General features: G+C 35.1%; 7 protein-coding genes across 11 annotated transcripts; 4 read left to right on the top strand and 3 right to left on the bottom strand.

Moving 5' to 3' along the window:
- Positions 1-3,111: 3,111 nt before the first annotated feature.
- Positions 3,112-3,908, top strand: LOC123006304 (translocon-associated protein subunit gamma). Its single transcript, XM_044400703.1, has one exon. It carries the CDS (start codon positions 3,295-3,297, stop codon positions 3,844-3,846), a length of 552 nt encoding a protein of 183 aa, XP_044256638.1. The 5' UTR covers positions 3,112-3,294; the 3' UTR covers positions 3,847-3,908.
- LOC123006302 (transcription initiation factor TFIID subunit 9) lies at positions 3,857-4,832 on the bottom strand. Its single transcript, XM_044400700.1, has 2 exons — positions 4,698-4,832; positions 3,857-4,636 (listed from the first exon to the last, which is right to left on the bottom strand). Exon 2 carries the CDS (start codon positions 4,630-4,632, stop codon positions 3,913-3,915), a length of 720 nt encoding a protein of 239 aa, XP_044256635.1. The 5' UTR covers positions 4,633-4,636; positions 4,698-4,832; the 3' UTR covers positions 3,857-3,912.
- On the top strand, positions 4,822-6,573 carry LOC123006299 (golgin-84). Its single transcript, XM_044400694.1, has 7 exons — positions 4,822-4,995; positions 5,045-5,202; positions 5,251-5,311; positions 5,357-5,668; positions 5,717-6,231; positions 6,279-6,439; positions 6,483-6,573. The coding sequence occupies exons 1-7, from the start codon at positions 4,898-4,900 to the stop codon at positions 6,540-6,542; spliced, it is 1,365 nt and encodes a 454-aa protein (XP_044256629.1). The 5' UTR covers positions 4,822-4,897; the 3' UTR covers positions 6,543-6,573.
- Positions 6,574-6,656: 83 nt separating this feature from the next.
- On the bottom strand, positions 6,657-7,705 carry LOC123006303 (COMM domain-containing protein 5-like). Of its 2 annotated transcripts, none has more exons than XM_044400702.1 (4): positions 7,469-7,705; positions 7,241-7,408; positions 6,871-7,192; positions 6,657-6,823 (listed from the first exon to the last, which is right to left on the bottom strand). In XM_044400702.1, the coding sequence occupies exons 2-4, from the start codon at positions 7,320-7,322 to the stop codon at positions 6,670-6,672; spliced, it is 558 nt and encodes a 185-aa protein (XP_044256637.1). In that variant the 5' UTR covers positions 7,323-7,408; positions 7,469-7,705; the 3' UTR covers positions 6,657-6,669. The 2 variants fall into 2 exon arrangements, with proteins under 2 accessions (XP_044256637.1, XP_044256636.1); XM_044400701.1 differs by having other exon boundaries at positions 7,465-7,704.
- Positions 7,706-7,749: 44 nt separating this feature from the next.
- LOC123006301 (mesoderm induction early response protein 1-like) lies at positions 7,750-10,575 on the top strand. 4 transcript variants are annotated; one of them, XM_044400696.1, is made up of 6 exons: positions 7,750-7,902; positions 8,084-8,333; positions 8,380-8,593; positions 8,639-8,718; positions 8,909-9,292; positions 9,364-10,575. In XM_044400696.1, the coding sequence occupies exons 2-6, from the start codon at positions 8,145-8,147 to the stop codon at positions 9,631-9,633; spliced, it is 1,137 nt and encodes a 378-aa protein (XP_044256631.1). In that variant the 5' UTR covers positions 7,750-7,902; positions 8,084-8,144; the 3' UTR covers positions 9,634-10,575. The 4 variants fall into 4 exon arrangements, with proteins under 4 accessions (XP_044256631.1, XP_044256632.1, XP_044256633.1 ...); XM_044400697.1 differs by having other exon boundaries at positions 7,750-8,024; XM_044400698.1 differs by having other exon boundaries at positions 7,750-8,333; positions 8,639-8,709.
- A 595-nt stretch (positions 10,576-11,170) lies between these two features.
- LOC123006512 (pollen-specific leucine-rich repeat extensin-like protein 3) lies at positions 11,171-17,574 on the bottom strand. Its single transcript, XM_044401046.1, has 6 exons — positions 17,454-17,574; positions 14,603-15,063; positions 13,924-14,187; positions 13,477-13,624; positions 13,063-13,425; positions 11,171-12,992 (listed from the first exon to the last, which is right to left on the bottom strand). Exons 2-6 carry the CDS (start codon positions 14,788-14,790, stop codon positions 11,793-11,795), a joined length of 2,163 nt encoding a protein of 720 aa, XP_044256981.1. The 5' UTR covers positions 14,791-15,063; positions 17,454-17,574; the 3' UTR covers positions 11,171-11,792.
- Positions 17,045-20,105, top strand: LOC123006513 (RING finger protein 11). The gene is made up of 3 exons (XM_044401047.1): positions 17,045-17,133; positions 17,191-17,423; positions 18,093-20,105. The coding sequence occupies exons 2-3, from the start codon at positions 17,316-17,318 to the stop codon at positions 18,429-18,431; spliced, it is 447 nt and encodes a 148-aa protein (XP_044256982.1). The 5' UTR covers positions 17,045-17,133; positions 17,191-17,315; the 3' UTR covers positions 18,432-20,105.
- The last annotated feature ends 1,173 nt before the right edge of the window (positions 20,106-21,278 follow it).

The raw sequence follows: 21,278 nt of genomic DNA, 5'->3' as shown, positions 1-21,278 counted from the left end.
TTAAAAATTTAGTTTTTTTGTTATTTTAATGAGTTAATTTTAAATTTTTGTAAATTAATTTTTCATGTGTTAATTATACAGTGTTTCATTTTTATAGTTAGGTACAAATTTAAATAGTTTATAGAATATTTAATTTTAAGATAAGTGTTTTGAAAAATGCCATGAAAAGGAGTTACACCCCCTAAAAAAGGTACGTTGTTTAAAGGGATTTTCCTAATATTTCAGAATAGATAAAATTACAAAATTTGGTACCTTTATATGTACACCCAAACAAATGTCAAATAACAAAATTTTTAATCAGGGGCGTCCTAAACGGTAAAACAAATTTAATTTTTAATTTTTATGCTGTTTATGGTCTGTAACATAAATTTTAATAAATAAAAAATCCGTAAATTGTATCGGAAAAACACAAAAGACCTTTTTTTATGAAAAACTATGAAATTTTGTTGATGAAAGTGGCAAGAAACCACAGAAAAAATAGTTAGAGTAAATTTTTACCCTAATCTCATCTAGTTTAGGAAGCACCTAATTAAAAATTTCAACATTTTATTTTTGTACTTGTTTAGGTGTATAAAAGTTATCATCTGTAGCAAATTTTGAAATTTTTTTTTAAAATGATTTCGGAAATATAGAAAAAAACCTATTAAAAGACGCACCCCTTGCGTAGCATTTTTCGATATATGTTCATAGAAAATTTTTGTTTTAAAAATGAATATTCATCTCCTGTTTAAATTTGTAACAATAAAAAGTATTAAAAATTTATTTTATTTTTTGTTACTTTTGTGAGATAATTTGTATTTTTTTATGTTTAATTAGGATCTCTTATTTCAATTTAAAATAAAAACGTGTACTTAGAGATTTTTGCTTTTTAATCCGTCTTCTTTCATTTCATTTTCATGGACCAACAAGACCCCCCCCGAAATAAAATCCTGGTTACGGCCCTGACTAACTGTACAACGTGGCAATACAAACTTATGTTTTTTCTTAGTATTTTTGTGTTGTGTTTGTAAAAATAAAAAAAATAGGAAGTTTGTTAAAAACGCGTATTGTAATAACAAAGTTTCACCTCACACTTGTTGCATTAAGCATATACAGGATGTCTGTTTTTCGAGCTCCACCATGGGGATCTCAGTTATTATAAAAGATATGAAGTCGGTTAAATTAGGACAAAGTTGCGCATTTTTATTCTGAACAATTATCTAAAAAAAATGTGTCCTTTTAGTTTTTGAATTATTGGAAAAAATGGGAATTTGTAATTTTTGTTTTTATTTTTTCAAGCAAAAACTAAAAGACCTAGACGTTTTTAACTAAGTCTGTTATCGTATTTTCCAAGGCGCTCTTGATGTCAGAGTTATAAGACTCAACTTTGGATTTTCCTATGGACGCCATATTCGATTTCAGTATTTTTAACAAGTCTTTTTGTTCTTGATTACAACGATGTGATCAAATTTTACATGCTGATCAAAATTAAGAAAAAGCGTTTTTACGAAGAGTGCTTTGGAAAAAATGCCAACAATCCAATGTAATGATAATAAAACATTGGATATCTGTAGCAGTGTTTTAATTAATACACATTTAGTATATTTTCGACTTTTTTCAGCATGCTTATAAAATATAGGGCTAAACAATAATAGTCAATAATTCTTTATTTTGTAAATAACGTTGGATACAAAAAATTTAAACATGAAAATTTACAAATTTAATCACTTAACCAGCTGACAATAAACAAAACAGTGCATAACAAAATATCTAGGTAGGTACAATACTCGTATTTGCAAAAAAAAGACTAAAAGTAAAAAAAAAGTATATTGGCGAGATTTTATATTTACAAAATCTGTTGTAATAATACTCAGTTTCTGACAAAGTTTGCTTTCGATTGAAATAATTGCCAAATTGTTCAACCGTTCTTGGCTCATTTATGATCTTAAATATTTTTTTATCAATTTTAATTTGGGAAAGCTTCGTTATTCACCTCCAGCCCCTGTTAACGGCAAGGTTAACAAAATTCTAAACGCGATGACATTATTAGGAAAATTGACAATTATTTAAAGTATTTTATCATAATTATTGAAATCCTGTATGTTATAAAAAAAATTAAAAGTGTCATTATACCGAGTGCGGCATCGGTTACGCCCATTGATAAATCGCGACTTCTAATTAATTAAAACTGGCGATATTTCATATACCTAACTAATTATCGATAGGGTATATTTAAGAATTTTTCTAAATTTTTTTGACAATAAATGTAACAGTTTTGTGTGTTTTATGAATTATTTGTGTTAATTTACCTATAAAGTTTTTACACTAAATGAATCTGTACCTACTAGCGCATCAAACTTTGATATCACAATCACAAATTTTGCTTGGTTAGCTTAATAATCGCTTTTTTATTTAAACACAAACCAGACCCGTGATTTATGACAAAATGGTATAATTTGCCAACAAAAGAATCATTTACTGGTAGCCGACCGTTTTAAAAGGTCTTTTTGTTGTAAACCTTGGAATCTTACCCCTGTTGCAGTTCCCCATTGTCACCTAAATTTACGATGGCACAAGTAGCATAAATAAAAATGATTTTCAAAGTTTAGATGGAAAATTGCGTTTAATTCAAAATATAATTGGTATTTTTTTTCTGATTTTGTAAACAATTGTAGGAAGTGAATCTATGTAGGTCAGTATAAAAATTAGAATTAAATTAAACTATTAAATTAAAAAATAAAATTGAGAAAAAATTACTTTTAATTTTTTTTTGTCTTTGTTTGTATATAAAAAATTACCAAAAAATTAGAGAATGTACCTTACTAATGCCCAGGTAAGTGTGAAAAAATTCAACAATTTTATTTAATTAGAAGTGGGGACTTTCTTTTTGGGCGAAACGCATGTCGCACCCGGTATATGTTCTTTTACTTTCATTTACCGACATAATCGCGGTATCTAAAAGTGAAAAAATCTTTTTTGGGATCCGAAATTGGTTCATCACCATGTTCAGAAGTAAAAATTCTCTTCTTTGACCTTTACAAACCCGTGGACAATTAAAAGAATTACTATTTGAAATTTATATCTAATGGGCATTCGGAGTTTTGGCATTGCCCCCCACTCCCGTTGCCAACAGTTGAAACGTGGAAGAAAAGTAATGCGCGTGGCGCTCCGGAGGAGGAGAAAGTAGTTAATGTGGTTGAAAAATAAGACGTGGACAATAATTTGTAGTAAATTAGTCTTCAGCCGATACAGAATTGAAGTTTCGAAGTGAACTTTTTGTAAAGTTGTGTGAAACGTAACTTTTCATTCATCGCCATGTCAAAATCACAAAACAAGGGCTTCACCAAAGAAGAAGAGTTGCTCTTGCAGGACTTCAGCAGGAATGTCTCAACAAAATCCTCAGCCTTGTTTTATGGTAACGCACTTATCGTCTCTGCTGTACCCATTTGGTTGTTCTGGAGGATACATTTGATTGATATTTACTCCTCGCTAGTGCTTTTTGTGGTGGTAACCTCAATTGCAACATATTTACTAGCACTAGCGTACAAAAATACGAAATTTACTTTGAAACACAAGATTGCTGTCAAGAGAGAAGAGGCTGTGACACGCGATTTGTCCAAGAAGTTGTCTGAAGACAAGAAAATGAGCAAGAAGGAAAAAGACGAACGGATTTTGTGGAAGAAGAATGAAGTTGCCGACTTTGAAGCTACAACTCTTTCGATTTTCTACAACAATGCATTGTTTTTGACGATTGTCATCATCTCGAGCTTTTATTTGCTGCCGTCGTTCACCCCTCCTGTCAACTACACTGTTTCTATTGGGGCCACAGCTGGCCTCCTTGCGTTACTTTCAACTGGTTCTCAATAATAACAATAACTTGATTTTGTAATTTATTTGTTTAATAAAATAAAGTATTTCGTAAACTAAAACCAGTTACGTTTCTCCGTCATCCTCCCTCTTCCTCTTCAACGAACTCTCAATCTCCATGGGGGTTCCATTAGTGACGTTACTAGACGCTAGTTGCACATTATGTGACTGAATTTGTATTTTCGGCTTTAGCGTCGTCTTCTGCTGGACTGGCATATTGGTCGCAACTTTCGTCACAGCTTTAGGGATAGTAATCGACTGTTTTGTTACCCCAATTGGGGCCCGTTTCACATAACTGACATTAAGTTTAGTCGCAACTTTCACAGGTCCCCCTGGCCCAGGGCTGTTGTAATTAGGTTTGGGTTTCTTCTGGTTGCAACTCTTCAGAGCGTAGTTACATGAGGAGAGACAGTACCGGTCCGGGGGCAACCGTAAACCACAATGTGGCTTCACGAGAGGCAAAGGCGTGTAGTTTTTTATATTTGCGCATTCGAGCACCACCTCACGTGGGGGCGGCGTCGTGAAAGTCGATTCTGTGGTCAATTGTAGGGCTAGTTTAACGTCATCAACGTCCAGAAATTTCTTCTTAGGGTCGTTGTTGTTTGCATACATTCGAGCCTCCTCCAGGATTGAGGTTGCGTATCGGTAGACAAATTCAGTCAATTGGACTATTGTCTTGGGCTCGTATTCGGTAATTCCCATTTCTTTCATTATTGACATCACCACTTGTCCATCTTTTGGGATGTTTTTCGGTTGAGTTGGCTGGGGCTTGTCTTTTTCGGCCATGGCTCTAAATTAACAACAAAGCGGCAAAAATAAAATGGACTTCGATAAAACAAACAATTTATTACCAATAAAATTACTAATTAAGTTTCACACACGATGATTTTTGTAAAAAGTATTAATATTGTTTTATACTTGTGTTTACTACCAACATAAGTCGCGTAACCTGACCACCATTTTGTTACTAAAACAGCTGACTAGTGCCAACCTACAAAGATGACGACAAACACAAATTAAAAAAATTGATAAATGATCAAAAACTTTGGTCATGGCTTGGTTACAAAATTTGGCAGGGCGGGCCGAAGATTTGTTAAATAAAATTGACCAAAATGCTGCAACTGTTTTAAATGAGACTAAATTAATTGAGTGAGTATGGAAAAAATTAAAAAACAAACGAATTAATGCCCTTTTTTAGTGAAAATACAATGCCTACTAATCCGGATGAGAAAACTTATCAAGAAACAATTAATAACAGTTTAAAATTAAATTTCATTGCTGGACAAAGCAATACAATTGATTTAATTAAACTCACATTTGAAGAGGAGTTTAATGTGGCTGAAAATCATGATTACGGTACAGTATTGCAAATTAATTAAACATTTCATTGTTGTTTGATTTTAGACCTGGAACAATCATCAAAGGGGGACTCCCCGGGCCCTAAATCGATATCGTCTCACAACAGGTAAACCCTATGTCAGGCGTGACAAAATACTGATTTTAAGTTTAGTTTTATTTTAACCGAAGATGTGCAGTGTTATACTGACTCAATAAACAAATTGGAAATTGAAGTGCGAGATCTCAATAAGCAACTCTTAAATTTGCAACATCTGTATGCAGAATTACGCAATGAAAATGCAAACTTGAGAACCCAAATTGAAGCGTCGAATTATTTGGTCTCAACGGCGCAGTCTGAAATGGAGCAGTACAAGGCAAGGGCTCAGAGAATTTTGCAAGAAAAGGAAGACTTAATCCGGTTAAAAAATGAAAATAAATCGTCACAAAATGATCAGATCTTAACCAACTACAATGATGAATTGAAGTAAAGTTTCCGGTTTTGCAATCAAAGTAAATCATTTTATATTTTCAGAAAAGAGATTGACTTTCAGCAAAATCGCAACGTGGAGTTGACCGAGAAAGTCAAGAAATTAACTCAGGAAGTCTCCCATTTGCAACAACAAATGGTTTTGGTCCAAAATTCGTCGCAAAATTCGACCCAAATCCTCCAAGAGACTCTAGCTAGGGAGAAAAAAATTCGTCTTATGGCCGAGGACGAGTGCAGGATTAAAAACCAAGAGTTGCAACTCAAAATGCAAGAATTGGCTCAACACTATCAGATAATCCAATCAAAATCGGAAGAAATCAATAAGTTACAAGAAGCCCTCAAATGCAAATCAAACTCAAGTGGTTACACCGATTTTGAATCGCGGATTAAATCACTCACTGACACTCTCATGGTGAAACAAAACGCTTTAGAGAGAGTTACAACCGAGCGTAATGCTTTGCGAATACAACTCGAGAAGTTGGAAACTGAGTATCACAATAATTTGGCCCAACTTGAACGAGCACAAGTGCGTGTGATCAACGTGAATGACACGGATGATGGTTTGTTTTTAAATTTTCAGAAACCACTTTTAAATTATCTATTTTAGTCAAATCCCAAGTCCCTCAATTTATGAGAGTGTCCCCGTTTGATGCTGGGGTCACGAGACGAGTCAAACATGCGTATTCAACTGTTGATGCGATTAGTGTTAGGACGGGAATTTTCCTCCGGCGCTACCCTGTTGCAAGAGTTTTTGTTTTTTGTTATATGGTGAGTAACACTTATTGTATTCTTTGATTCATTTTTTTTTCAGGTTTTGTTACATTTTTGGGCCTTGATTCTACTCTTCCTGTATGCCCCAAGTAGCCGATAAGTTTTATACATAAAATAAAAAATTTATTACATTTGCGAATTTTATTTGTACCCTATTACAGTAAACTGTATTTGGAAGATGGCGCCACTTGAGGAACAAAATGAAATAAGCTGAAATGTTTATTTATTTATTTATTCAATTGGTTTATTTCTTTCATAATTAGCGCGACATTAAATCTTAACTTGTGGAATGTTTTAATGTTTAAATTGATAGTATATTTACGACCATTTTTCAATTGAAGGCACAATATTACACTCGTCGGCATTTTTTTAACAAGAGCACTGAAACAAAATTTGAAGTAAATATTACAACTAATTATTGTAACTACCTGTTAGTTAAACTAATATCAACTCTCCATTTTAACGAAACAAGTTTATTAAATTCGCCTCTTCTTGAACTCAAAATGGTATCCGTAACTTTGGTTCTGTTATTAATTAATGGCAATTCCTCAACAAATTCATTTGAAAATCCCAATTCCATTAACTTTGCGTTAAATTCTTTATCAGTAGATTCCACAAAAGTGCGAATAATTGCTAAATATATACCCAAAATTTCGATGATTTTTTCTTTAGATAAATTAAAATCATTTGATATTTTTTCTATGACTTTCAGGCGATCTTGTGTCGGAGACTGATTTATTGACAATGCCACTGAAAAAAAAAACGATTTGTAAAAATTAAAACTAGAAATTGTCACACCTTTCAGAATATTATTCCGGCACTCAGGGGGGCACTCTGATGTGGCCAATGCGACCGTTTTCGGTATTTCATTTAAATTCATAGTAAAAAATGGCACTAATTGTAAAAACTGAACTTTTTGTTACCTACTACATAGTAAGGTTAGGATTAGGTTTCAAGCAACGCTCCCTAAAATTTACATAATAATTAAAATGAAACGTTAAAAAACACTACAATAGAATTACAAACTTGAACCAAAATGACCACTACTTCATTTAATTAAAAAAAATTATTTGCAAAAAGTCTGATGTTTACAAACATTGAATTATCAAAAATTGTGATCGCCGATTAGATTGTGTAATACCCGGCTTGCCCAAAATTAATTAAAATAGCTGTTTTTTTATTTCTATCAAGCCGGTGTCTTCTTATTTGCCCAATTTAATTTCTGTGATTTTTTTGTAAAATTGTGAAACTGTCTATTTGTTTTATGTCAATGATTGTTTTGTCTTCGTGACTCGTCACGTGACAAATATGGCGTCTGGTCTTAAGTGGTTCAGTGGTTTGTGTTTTTGGCAAAAATCAAAATGTTGAAATAAAAAATAGCGCCAAATTGTGAAAAATCGATTTTTATTTATGTGTTTCATTGTGCGTGCACAGTTTGGCGTCAATTATAGTAGCACAAAGTAATAAAAAACCCCCGTGGAAATCGCGGGCTGATTTTGTCAATGTCTAACCTCACTTTCGCCAATGTTTTTGTTTATTAAAATTGTATCCCCCTGTCTCCTTTCGCATAATTCACTTATCTGTAATTGAATACATTCTTTCCGATTGCAATACCGCGGGTGAATCATGGAATTATTGCAGGTTTATTCACTTGCATTCGCGTCGCACTAACAAACAGAAGTGATGAACGAAGAGTAATATCATGGCAGAAGTTGCTTCTCCAAATAAAGATGGAAAAGACAGCGGCTCACCCAGTAAAGACAAGTTATTTGACCCTTCAGTTGACATGCTTGTTAATGATTTTGACGATGAGCGGACACTAGAAGAGGAAGAAGCACTAGCAGCAGGGGAATCTGAAGACCCCAACGCGGAACTCTCCAGCTTACAAAAAGTAAGTTTACTCAAATTCTGACCAAAAAACTAACTTTGACTTTCAGGAGAGTAATATGCCATTAGAGGAATTACTTGCATTGTACGGTTATCGTGGCGAAAATCAAGAAAACGAAAGTCCCGTTGACGAAGACCCTGACCCTTCTGAACCAATGGAAGAACAAGAGAGCGAAACTGACCCTCCAGACCAACCCTCAAAACTGCGAGCCCTCTACGAAAACATACCAGAGAACGACCAAGATGCGGCCCGATTATTACGCTGTAGGTTTTCCTCTATTTATACACAATTAAACACTCATTTTTCAGCCGTTTCACGAGTGAGCGAGGAAGAGGAAGAAGATTATGACTATAGCCCAGATGAAGATGAGTGGCGAAAGGTTAATAAGGTTATTTTCTTATTTTATTCATTACTAACATTTTGCCATGCATGAGCATGTAGATAGTTGAATGGTAGTCGTTGTGTAGTGTTTGAAATGTTAGTTTTGAATAATCGTACAATCAGAAAATCTGCCTGAATTTTTTGATTGTTGTAAATCAAGTATCATTATTTCGGTTTTTGTATTTTTCATTTTGCAGACTATTATGGTCGGGAGTGACTACCAGGCTCAAATTCCGGAAGGTTTGTGTCACTATGATGACGCTTTGCCCTACGAAAACGAAGATAAGCTTCTGTGGGATCCCTTGGTTATAAATTTGAACGTGACTGAGGACTTTTTGAAGAAAGCTTCGGAAATTTCGAAACCTCCGATTCCCATGGGAAGTCATTTGCGAGACGACGAACAAGCGTTGTATTTGTTACAACAGTGCGGGCACAACGTTGAGGAGGCGTTGAGACGTTTAAGAATGAACGTGGCCCCCAGTAGCGAAACGATGAGTCTTTGGTCGGAAGAAGAGTGTCGGAATTTTGAGGCCGGAGTCCGATGTTACGGCAAAAATTTCCACCTAATTCAACAAAATAAGGTAACTGAGAAATGAATAAAGTATTGCAAGAGTGTTGTTTTGTGTGACAATTTCTACGTATGTGCTTAAAGGTACGTACAAGGTCTGTGGGGGAGTTAGTTCAGTTCTATTATTTGTGGAAGAAATCGGAACGGCATGATATTTTTGCGAACAAAACCCGCTTGGAAAAAAAGAAATACACCCTACATCCGGGTCTTACTGATTTCATGGATAGATTTCTGGAAGATCAGGATGGTAGAGATAGGAGTTCTTCCCCCAATGTACAGTGCAGTGTGTCAGACAATAAAAAAAGTGTCACGGAAAATGTTACACAACAAACGAAATCGACTTCAGACGCATAGTCACCATTCTAAATTAGGCTTACTGCAATTTCAGTTTCTATCATGCTCTATCAAGCTCTATTTTAAATGTTCCTCTATGTCGCGGAACTCAGATTTGTTAATTTATTTATATTTTTATATTAATATATTTCACCAAAATTTTATTTTATACACGTATACATTATGTAAATAGGCTATTTTACTACTAGAATTTTATTTATACTTTGATTTTAAACCACTACAGTTTTGTGTACAGAATTTTAGGCCGCGCAATTTTATTATTTATTAATTCGAGTCGGTTATAGTATTTTTAATTAATCAATTTTAGGTTTCTTCAGTACATACGTAATTTAAGTTTTAAATTAGCATAATTAACACTAGTAAATTTGTCACATTTCTGGACCTTAATTGTGCAATTAGTATTCATCCAGTTTTATTTGATTTGAAATTAAATCAGGAAGCAATTAAGTAATGATTAAAGCAACTAGTCTTAGTCAGTTTGATGGGTGCAAGTCTAGTATTGTAATTGAATCGGTGACTTTTCTACCAAAGCAAATCGATTTATGTTATTTTACAAGTACTTAATTATCTTCAACTCGTAGTCTAGTCGGTTTAAGAAACGCGGTTGCTTCTTGATTGATTGATTTTGGTCCATAAATGTCCAATTTGTGAAATTTTAATTATAAGAGTAAATGGTAAATTGGGCATATTTTTACATCTAATTGTTTTTGTACAAACTATAATTCTAATAATTAGGATATAGATATAAAATCTTGCAAAGGTTAAATTTTAACACATACAAATTTGTTTTATCTCCTCGTACTAGAAATCAATCAATTATATATTTTCGACAACTATAATTTCCTGTGAAACACTTTGTTATATTTTTTAGATATATGGAAATATTTTTATTGCTTTGTGAGACTTTATCAAATGAATAAATAAAATCTATTTTTATTAATATTTCCATGTTTTTATTCGCCAAAATAATTAATCAGAGGGGAGAATTCAGCCCCCTCCACGTAATACATTATATACCTACATGGACCACACTATATGCTCCCGAATCGGTCAATAAACGTCCATGTACATTGCGAGTAAGAAAGAAATAGATTTTTTCAGAGCGGTGAACAAGGATAAAAAAGTGGTGCATACACGTGTAACCTTTAGATTTTTTGGGAAAACAATTATTTAACAACGAATTAAAACTAATAATTATGCAATGTTTTGTTTCATGAAGTAATGTCGAGTTTGTATAATTGTTTACCAAACAACGATGTGAATAATTGTTGTGGTGCAATTAAAAACACAAAGCACAATATTACGTAAATTCGATTGTTTGTTTTTTAGACTGGAGCATTTGAAATTACAAAAATTTTATTTACAATTCTCTCAATTTTTATTGCCGTTGAAAGTTTCATTATACAGGGGTGATTCGAAAAGTCGGATATAGGGGGCGGAGCTAATTGCTATGACACTATTGTGAAATCTCTCAATCAGTTTTGTTAAAAGTTTAATTGTTTTTATAGGGTGAATGTGTTGAAAATAAAAATGCGTATTAGAACTAAACAAAATTTATTTGATCATTTTTTCGTTAATTAGTAATACTGTTTAAAGTACAAAAATTGAAGATAGAATTTGAGTCGTGAAACTATGACGAGTATTAAATATAACATTAGATATAAAAAAAGTAGACAATTTGTAGTGATAACACATCGAATAGATAATATTAAATAAATATCAGTTCTGTTAATATAAAAGTAGTTGAACGTTTTTGGAAATGAGTCGCCCACTTACAAAGTATTTTGTGGTTCTCTCATCGTATGCAGTGATATGTGGGAAAAGGGAGAAGAAAATACTTGAAGAGCTATAACAAATGTTTATTTAAATGAATGACATGGGCTACAGCTATAACGATGAACCACACACTCAGAGTTTAACACACACACACACTCGACTGAGATCTGAATGTAGAATAATGCACGAAACCCTTGGCCTATCTAACATTCAAAGTTTAGAGAAAATACTTATGACAAAAAAATATCACCATTTACCCTGTGCAAGTCTCTGTTGTTGTCAAAATGCAAGTGACCAACTGTACTCAAGCGGACAGACTTGCTAGGTACTAGCTGAACATATGGTACAGGTACACAACATGAATACACAGTGACGGAAACCAATCAGAAGCCGCCCAAGTAGGGGGGGTAGCCAGGCGGGTGTGCAGGCGTAGGTTGGGGGTAACTATAGTAGGGGTAGTTGGGGCTGGGCATGTGCAAGCCTGGCCCATACCCTTGAGCATAGGGTAACTGCGGGTAAGCGAGCGGCATGGGTTCGTAACCACTCCAAGTGGGGGTAGGGTAGAGAGGATACCCCCCAGATGGGGGGTAGTTATACGGCACGGGACTAGCCCTCGACGTGTAATTATTAAACTGGCCGGAATATTGGTCTGGAGCCTCGCTAAGGGGCGTCTCCCCTTCAGTTATACTCGGTATTTGGTCGACGAGAGACTCCAAACCCGAGAGACTCTTCGAGGCTAGATCCTGGGGCTGTCGAGGTGACGCATACTGCGTCTCGTGGGAGGAGTCCATGTAATGGTAGGGATAGTGAGTCTGTTCACTGTTGGTCGACGGGGCGGGACTACTCAACCGACACTCCGCCTCCTCGGCCATGCTAGTGGGCGGTTCGAAATCCGGGGGGCCGAGACTAGGAGAAGCCGGTGATCCTAACTGTTCCGAACTAATCGCAGCGCTTATTTCCGAGCTGAGGTCGGAGTGGGTGAAAGGTTGGGAGTGAGGGCGGGGACTAGGGGCGTAGCCTTGTGGCTGGGGCGTGTACATGTTACTCGAACTGTTCGGGGGCGTAAGTGCGGGACCCATTTGGTAGAAATTTGGGGATTGGATTGGTGACGGATTCGAGTAACACTGAGACATGTTGGTCGATGTATTGTTGTCTGGTGGGGGGATGTCCATGTTCTCGACTTTGACTTTTTTAGGCCGGCCTCTTTTCTTTTTGGGGAAATCACAGTTGGTCGGTGGCGATTTGCGAACCACCGGTTTTGGGGGCGGCTCTTCGCCTTCGACTTTGATTTTCTTAGGTCGACCCCGCTTCTTTTTGCACGGTACAATAGTACCGTCTTCTTTTTTAATCACAGCATTACTTATGTCAGTGAGTTCGGTGGAATATGGATCGGGTTTTGGTTCGGCTTCGTAGCAGGATTTCACACGAGGCTCGGAAAAAACCATTTCCGATTCGTCGATTTCGGTTATTACGCCGTTCAAATAATCGCGGAATTTCTTCAAAGCGGCGTAAAACGGTACTTTATCGGCCGCTCGAGGAAGCTGCGCACATCGAGCGCTCGACGATGGCATCACCCACATGTACTGAAGAAAATAACAAATAAAAATTAACATTATAGAGTTTTTTTAACATTCTCCCGGCTTTATAACTCACCGTGTTTGTGCCGTCGACAAGGTCGGGTTGTCGTCCAAACTTAAAATCCTTTTTGCCGGAGAAGACTTCATAGATCAGTTTACCGTTAAAAACGGCAATCTTAGGTCGAAATTTTCGTAATTTTTCTAATAATATTTGACTACCCTCCTTAATTTCCTTACGAGTTAAATCAGCGCTACCCTTGGTTGCACGCTGTACCATATTTGTAAAGCCAATGCCTACTTGAAGTAATTTATAATCTTCATCAGCCGATACTTGTTGTTGTGTTAATCCTGATAAATATAAACATTTCCAAAAATGGTTTCCAGGACCGGCATAATGATGACCTTTATAGGCCGCAAATAAGCCTGGGTTTATCCCAATCTGCGAAATTATCAATCAATAAATCAACCATCCATTCAAAAAATCACTTACAATGATTATATCTAAATTTTCGGTCAGATGATCCGGCAATGTTCGTTTAGATACCTCCTCTTCAGGCATACCATTAAATCGATCGTGCTTTTTTCGCTCCTTTATAGGCCGAGGAATTCCACCATTCATATCTTGATTATAACCCGGCCTAGCAAAATGCACACTTTAGAAAACAGAAAATTCCTACAAAAAATCAAGACTTTGCATTTGTGGAAAACCCAAACAAAACAACTAATTAATTATGCGAATAAAATGCTAAAAATGATTTATTCCGAGTGACAAAACAGAGTGACGTGTTTATTATTTGATTAAGTTGATTTTTGCCCCCTTTTCGCACGCCACTGGCCGGATACAACTGAATCACCGATGGCATTGGATAAGTTTATGAATTTAGGTTGGCCATCCTTAGCACACTTTCACTTGGTATTTTTTGATTTTTGGACTTACTGGTCTGGTTTAATCTTCTTTTTTCTTCCCCTTTTCTTGGGTCCTGTTGGTATGAGTTGGTTGTTGAGCGGGGGCATAGGATTGACAAGATGAGGAGGCCCTTGTGCAGCCGCAGGAAGCATCGGAATAGGATCATCGTCAATAAAACTGTAAGGATCTTCGAGTTTTTCACATTTCACTTCATGATTAACACTGGCAGTGTTTGAAAGCAACATATCAGCACTAGTTTCATAACCATCATCATGGGGTTCAAGTTTCATGTTTCTACACATAAAAACACAACCATTAACGTTGTTTAGAAACACTTTCAGTGGCAGAAATGGAGGCACTTGGTAGAAACATCATGCAGGATGCACAGTTTTACGATTTTACATCGGTTTCGGTTGCTGGTTAACTTGTTACAAGCCAAGGTCTTTTAAGGGTTGTTCAAGGCTGTTTTTAACTAGGCAACACGTAAACACTGAAGGCTGGCTGGTCGTCATGCAGAAAAGCCTTTGAAGCAGGGGGTATATAGAGTGTCTCAAAAAAAACCATCGACCGGATTTCTGGGATGCAATTTCGGAGACTAAAATGTCGATTGAGTAATATTGTTTCGAAATAGCAAAAGAGTAGGCGTTGGAGGTCGCATTTGGGGTCAGGAGGTGTTTACATGCTGCTCGTTGTTGTGTTTTGTACTTACAGCTTGTACTTGTTGGAGAAGGTCACCGGGTGGTTGTTGTAGTCGTAGGTAGCGATGGGTCCGGGTGGTAATCCGGAGACTCCGGAGTCTGGGGCTCCGGTGGTGGCGCCGCCACCGCTGCCTCCGCCCGCCTCCATAGTGGCTCCCAGCAAAGTGGAGGACTCGCGGAAAAGAGTTGCCACCTGCATCGGCGGTCGTCCCGAGCTGTCGCTCGTCCAAAAACGCAAAAACCGCACACACGTTACATCTAGCTCCTACACTAGCTTTAGAAAAACCCAACAACAACCTCACCCTTTAAAAATAGTCCCAACTCTGTGATTGGTTCAACGAACGTTTCGGAAAAATCAATAGAATGTTATCGGCCTGTATTTTTGTGGAAGCCTTGTTCCGGAGCTCATTGTCGGTGTCTCCGTCGGCGTCGCTTTCTCCGACGCCTGACGTCGCTTTTTCATCAGCGCATTCTAGGAAAAAATACACTAAACTAAAAAAAATCATAATGATATTATTTCAATACACACGAAAAGAAAACTGCAATGCCACAACTACGTCTACTCTCCACAGAGGGCAACCGTTTTTCAAACATCCCTGTATATTGCGCGAAACATTTTTTATAACTAAAATTCGTTAACTTTCCAGAAACAAATAACTTGTTTCCATTTTTTAATTGGCTTTGCGCCACTAAATAGATGATTTAAAGAAGATTTTGATGTTTATTCGGTTTTTAGCTCTAAATCCGATAGTTTCTTAGTAAAAAGAATTTAGAAGTTTCACAATTTTTACTTTTTCTAAAATGTGTGTTTGTTCGACGCATAGTCGAATTTATATTTCGATATTTTTGACTTTATCAGAAATTTTCTCGATAACTGTTTATCGTAAAATACTGATTTTTTTTGTATATGATAGAAAATTAAATTTTCTTTCCAACGGTACCAAAATTGATCCATATAACGTTTATTACATTTCTAGAAGTCCTAAAAACTTAAAAAAGTGCATAAAACGTTATTGGGTCGTAAAAACGCTTAAAATATGGTTTTCTAGACATAAAATTACACGCTGAACACGACGCAACAAGTTAAAATACTCTACGATGCATAGTTTTTGAGACATCGAGTAATAAAGTTAAGAATAAGGCTAGTAGCACTATATCCGATTCTGACCAAAAAATAAAAAAAATTATCCTCATGAAAATCTAGTACTGTATGTAAAATTAACCGTAGAACACGTCTGTTTAAACCGTTTTGACTTAAGACTCATGGTTTTTGAAATATGACATTTTTTTGAAAAAAACGAAAAATGGCTCCGTATCCGGAACCATAACCCGGAGCAACTTCCGGTTTGCGCCATTAAATAGATAATTTAATTTTAATTTTAAAGATTTCAGCTTTTTGCTCTAAGTCTTATAGTTTCGTAGAAAAACGCATTTAAAATTTCAAAATTTTGAAACTTGTGTTAACAAATTTTTTTTTTATTTTGTAAATTGCGGCAAAACTGTATCTCAATTATGTAATCTTTTGACGTAAACCTGTGTAAAATGCTCCGGGGAATAGATTGGCGTCAAAAAAACTGCAAAACTCGTACTGGTTTTGAAGTTATAGTCAAATTTATATTTTTGAAATATTTAATTTTAACAGAAATTTTCTCGATAACTGTTTATTCTAGAATACTGATCTTTTATGTATATGACAGAAAATTTAATTTTCTTTCCAACAGTATCAAACATAAGAGGTTATCACCAATAAGTCCGGAGTTTTTGGCAATAGACCGCTCCGGGTGCCAAAAATCGACCAAAATCTCGACATTTTTAACTTTATTTTTATCATTTTAACTTTAAAATTGATCTTTATAACGTTTTTAACATTTCTAGAGGTCTTAAAGACTCAAAAAATGCATAGAACGTGATTGCGTCAAGTTTAAAAAACAACGAATTTTTTGAGTTTTTGAAGTCGACCGGTAATAAAATTAAAGACTCAAAAAAAGACAAAAACGGTGTAAAAAAAACTCAGAAATGTGTATAAAATGTTACAGGGTCGAGTTAAAAAAAACATTTTTTTTGAGTTTTTGTAAGTTGTATTGTGAAAATGGTCGAGGAACTTTTTCTCGCCAAAATGCTTGAAATATGGTATTCTAAACGTAAAATTACAACAGTTTGTAAGTTGAGAGTTCAAAATTGTGCGTTTGACAAAATTTGAACAAATTATTGTTTTCTTTAATTTACAGACAATAATATTGTTGAATAAATGTGGCTTTCCAGCTTGCAAAACTAAACTACGCGCGGTGTTGTCAAATTTACCACAGCCCAAGAATTAAGAAATTTAAATTTGATTATGTATAACCCCTGCGTAAGGAAAAAAAACAATTTACGAGATTTTTGTTATAATAATGAATTGAATATAATTTTCCCTTATTAAAAACAAGTACACAAGTCTGTCAACGCTGTACACATGTTAGTGATGTTCCCTACTAGAGAGCAGCACAATGTTTAATTTGACAGCTGACAGTGTTAAATTAGAAAAAAAAAAAGAATAAAAATGGTAATTGTTGGCAAGGTAACTCCATTGTTAATATTTATTTGTGTATATTTTGTATAGTATTGAGGATCAGTGAGGATTTCCCTCGGGACAATCTACATGTTTGAGAAATCGTCTCCTTGTTTTCCAAAATGTGGCATTAGAAACTCATATTTAGACCTAAATGCGTGACAAGCGTAAAAACAATGGGTAATTGCTTGAAACGGTCGACAACAGATGACATTTCGCTGTTGAGAGGCAGCGACAGCGTACGCGAGTCCTCCTCCGAGCAGCTGGGGCCCCCCAACTACCAGGTACGTACAAGGGGCCCACAGGAAACTCACCCATTCCCAAGTGTCCAACACAAAAAAGCATCCGGTTTCATGTTCCACATTTCTGCGATTTTCTCAATTTATTGATTTATTGTAATGTTTATTGTTTCAACTTCGGTCACAAGCCACACTACTGATTACAAAAACAAACAAACATCATCTAGAATTACAAAACAATGCGAGGTTTCTATCAAGACGAAAAATATTGTCATTACAAAGTACTGCTAGTTTTTAGAAAAAAAAATTCTTTGTTCTCATAATTTCAAAAAAATTGTTAAAAATGTTCCCATTTTGTTTTGTTTTGATTAAACAGTAACCGATATCAGGACATTACAATTTTACCTGTTAGAGTTTTTTTTACACTTCACTTATTTTTTTATTTTAATGTGCATCAAGTAGGTTGTAGAAGTCTAAATGTCATTCAAAACAAATTTGATCACATCAAAATTGACAAAAAAACTTTCAAGTTTGCTACCCTATGTTAATTATCTTGTTGATTTTAATTATTTTTTGCTACCTGGGAACTTGGGGTACACATTTATTACGCAAAAATAATTTTTAGGGAAGATTGAGGTTAGGATTGTTTGAATTTTTTCAACGCCAACTTGAAAACTCGTATATTGTGTTTGAAAAGTGGGGTAATGTTTGCAGGAGCCCCTCCCCATCCAGGCGGCTTCGCCCGTGTACCACCCGTCGCCCAGTGTGACCCGTTCGGTGGCGCAGCTGACTGAGGAAGAGCAAGTGAAGATTGCAAAACGTATAGGCCTGATCCAGCACCTGCCGACGGGTTTATACGATGGGTGTAAGAAGGCCCGCGAGTGTGTGATTTGCATGGTGGAGTTCCTCGTCGGAGACGCTCTCCGATACCTCCCCTGCATGCACACGTATCATATGAGTTGCATCGATGATTGGCTAATGAGGAGTCTGACGTGCCCCAGCTGCATGGAGCCCGTCGACGCGGCTCTGCTCACCAGTTACGAGACCAATTGACAGCCAGTGCCTTGCAACTGATCGGGAAACTGTGATCTGAACTGTTAAGGGCGTGAATGGAGAGTGGCTGTGATCCTCATTTAGCTACTTATAGCTCACGCTTGTAACTAGCTACTTGAGATGACTGTATATAAGTAGAGGTAGCAGTCTGTTTATTATAAGTTACTTGGTTTTAAGTGGTGATTGTCTGATCAAACTGCACACGAAAGCAGCTATAACCGAGCAAACTCATTCAAAACTGTTCACCAGTCATTATTTTATTATATCACATTGTTAGAGTAGATAGGAAAATGGAAGTGGTTACAGCATATTTTAAAGCTTCATCTGTCGAATTTTAGACACAATAGACTTAAGGACAAACTAACCAACATTTTATCTAACATCACGTCATTGTGATAGCCATTTAGGAATAGTTTACGATAAAAAAGTGCATTTTTACTCAAAGCTGCAGTACAGGGTGGTTTTCATTTTTTGCTCCACTCTTAGCTTTTTTCATTTTTTTAGATAGCGAAGCGGTCTGTATTTTTATTTATTTTTATCCTCGCCTGTGTCCAGGCCCGTAACTAGGGCCTCCATAATTTTTACTGGGGCTAGAACAGTGAAGTTTTTTCAAAAAAAGCCCGATTTTATTTTTTTAAATGACAGTGACATTTATGACGTCATTCGATTTTGAGTTGTGACGTCATTTAATGACAACTGACATTTTTGTTCACTGTTTTAAATATCAATCTTTATCTTTCTGGTATTAAATAAAAAATTAGAGAAATAAAATTAACAAATTAATCACAATCTTGCCTTATTTTATAAGGGACAAACAAGAACAAGAAGATGAAGCTCTTTGTATAAAAATTTCTATAATTTTTTTTTGTGCTTTATTCTTTTGAATTTATTTATGCTCTACAGAAAGATAACGATGTGTACTATCTAAAATGACGTCATAAATGTCACTAGTGTCAAAATTAAATCGACTTGTTGTGGGATTTTTTTGAAAAATGACTCATAACAAAGATTGAATTTTGTGTTACTTGTTGTTAAAAAGACAGTAAAGTTGGGCCCCCACTAGCTACGGGCCTCAAGTGTTTTTTTTGTGTGTGAAACGGGATTTTTGCCACTTTCCCCAATCCGTTCAGATTTTCATTACTTAAAACTTGAGCGGAAGTACGTCCAGTTCATAGTCTCGTATTATTTCTAAATAAGTGATATATCAGTAGCTTGTTATGATGCAATCTACTCTTCTTCGCTGTTATATGTTTTATTTTGAATGATGAAAAAATTTTAATATTGACTAGGAATACTTACAAGTTTTATACAATAATGTATAGAAATTTCGAAGTGATAGGTATACATATATATATATATCGGTTACGTTGGTGTGCTGTGCTTACAGATCAGTTAGATATACTGAAGGTGTTATATTTAGTACTATGCAATTATTTCTATTACTACTAGCTGAAACGTCTCAACAAGAATCAAACATTGTTCATATTACCTTTGTTCATAATAATAAATATGGAAATGTGATATGGTTTTTAATTCTACTAATTTTGTATTATTAATATTTTGTTTAAGTTTTACACATTTTAACATTATTCCCAACAACAAATTGTACAGTTTCTATTCTGAGTGTTAAATACAATTTCATACAAAATATCTAAATAATAACATTAAAAAACATCATGCTTTTTCTTTTCCCGGCACTTTTTATTTTAACAAAAACGGCAGCAGGTCATTCACACAATTCGTGTTTATTGTACAATTACAGATGTAATATGACTAATACTAAAAACATCCGAAGATATTTTTTAAATTGATATAATTATGAAGCAATAAACAATATTTTATAGTACGGTATTTGATTATTAATTTGTTTTGTTTCAATTATCTGATTGAAGGAAAATTACAAAAATCACTAAATAACAAATTGACTAAAACAGTTTTGGTGTATAATTAGTTGCGTTACTACTATACTACGTTTGAAGCAAATTGCATCAGAATCATTGATAATCAGATGCGTACTCACGCCAATGATTTTGATACGGATTATTGTTAGAAAAAAATAGTTTTTCATTGATAAAAAAACAGGCGCGTGTGACATTAGTTGAGGAACATGCGGATGATTAATATGCATGTTAAAAGATTATGACATCTAGATCACCTTTTGAGCATTCCTTGACCTGTGACCTAATAAAACATCGTTACAATGTTGGTAGCACGCGACGAAGACATTTCAAATTGAATTCCTTGAAACGTGAGACGTAATTATTTGTCATTGTGCAGGGCCTACGGAGGAACCAAATTTTATCGCTGTTCCCACAATTGCTCAATTATTTTTATTGTGTAATAATTACAAATTAATTTGTACTTTGTACAGTGATACAAAGGAAATGTCGCACCACTTTGATCAAAATGTGAAAGGAGGGGAATTCCCTAACCGTTCCAACAGGCTCGCGTGTACCTAATAATTAATAATTATAGAACTGCGTATTTACAATGAGTTTATTTTAAGTAATAAGCGTGGTGTAGAGTTCATATTCACAGTATCATTTTTAAAACAAATTGCAATCATATCTTGGAGTATTCAAAACAGTAAACAGGAATACATCTAATGATTTACTACTGCGCAGGAGTTAATCAGTTATTTTGACTTTCGTGTCAAAGTTAAATAATCTCAAATCTTCAATTCTTTGATCTGACATGTTTGTAACTCATTGGCAGAATTATAGTAAAATTGATTAAATTGGGTTCAAGGTTGCGGGAAAAACAGTTCCAAGTAATTTACTGGACCAAAAAAATATTTAAACCCTGTCTTGTTTCGTTAATTAATCGATTATTGTGAAAACAACAAGA

Source organism: Tribolium madens, unplaced genomic scaffold (genome assembly GCF_015345945.1).
Source record: "Tribolium madens isolate multiple individuals breed KSU strain unplaced genomic scaffold, Tmad_KSU_1.1 Scaffold_2;HRSCAF=44;Tcas5.2_LGX, whole genome shotgun sequence".
Lineage (NCBI taxonomy): Eukaryota > Metazoa > Arthropoda > Insecta > Coleoptera > Tenebrionidae > Tribolium > Tribolium madens.
The sequence above is the reverse complement of the archived record's forward strand: the minus strand, read 5'-3'. Positions and strand labels throughout refer to the sequence as shown.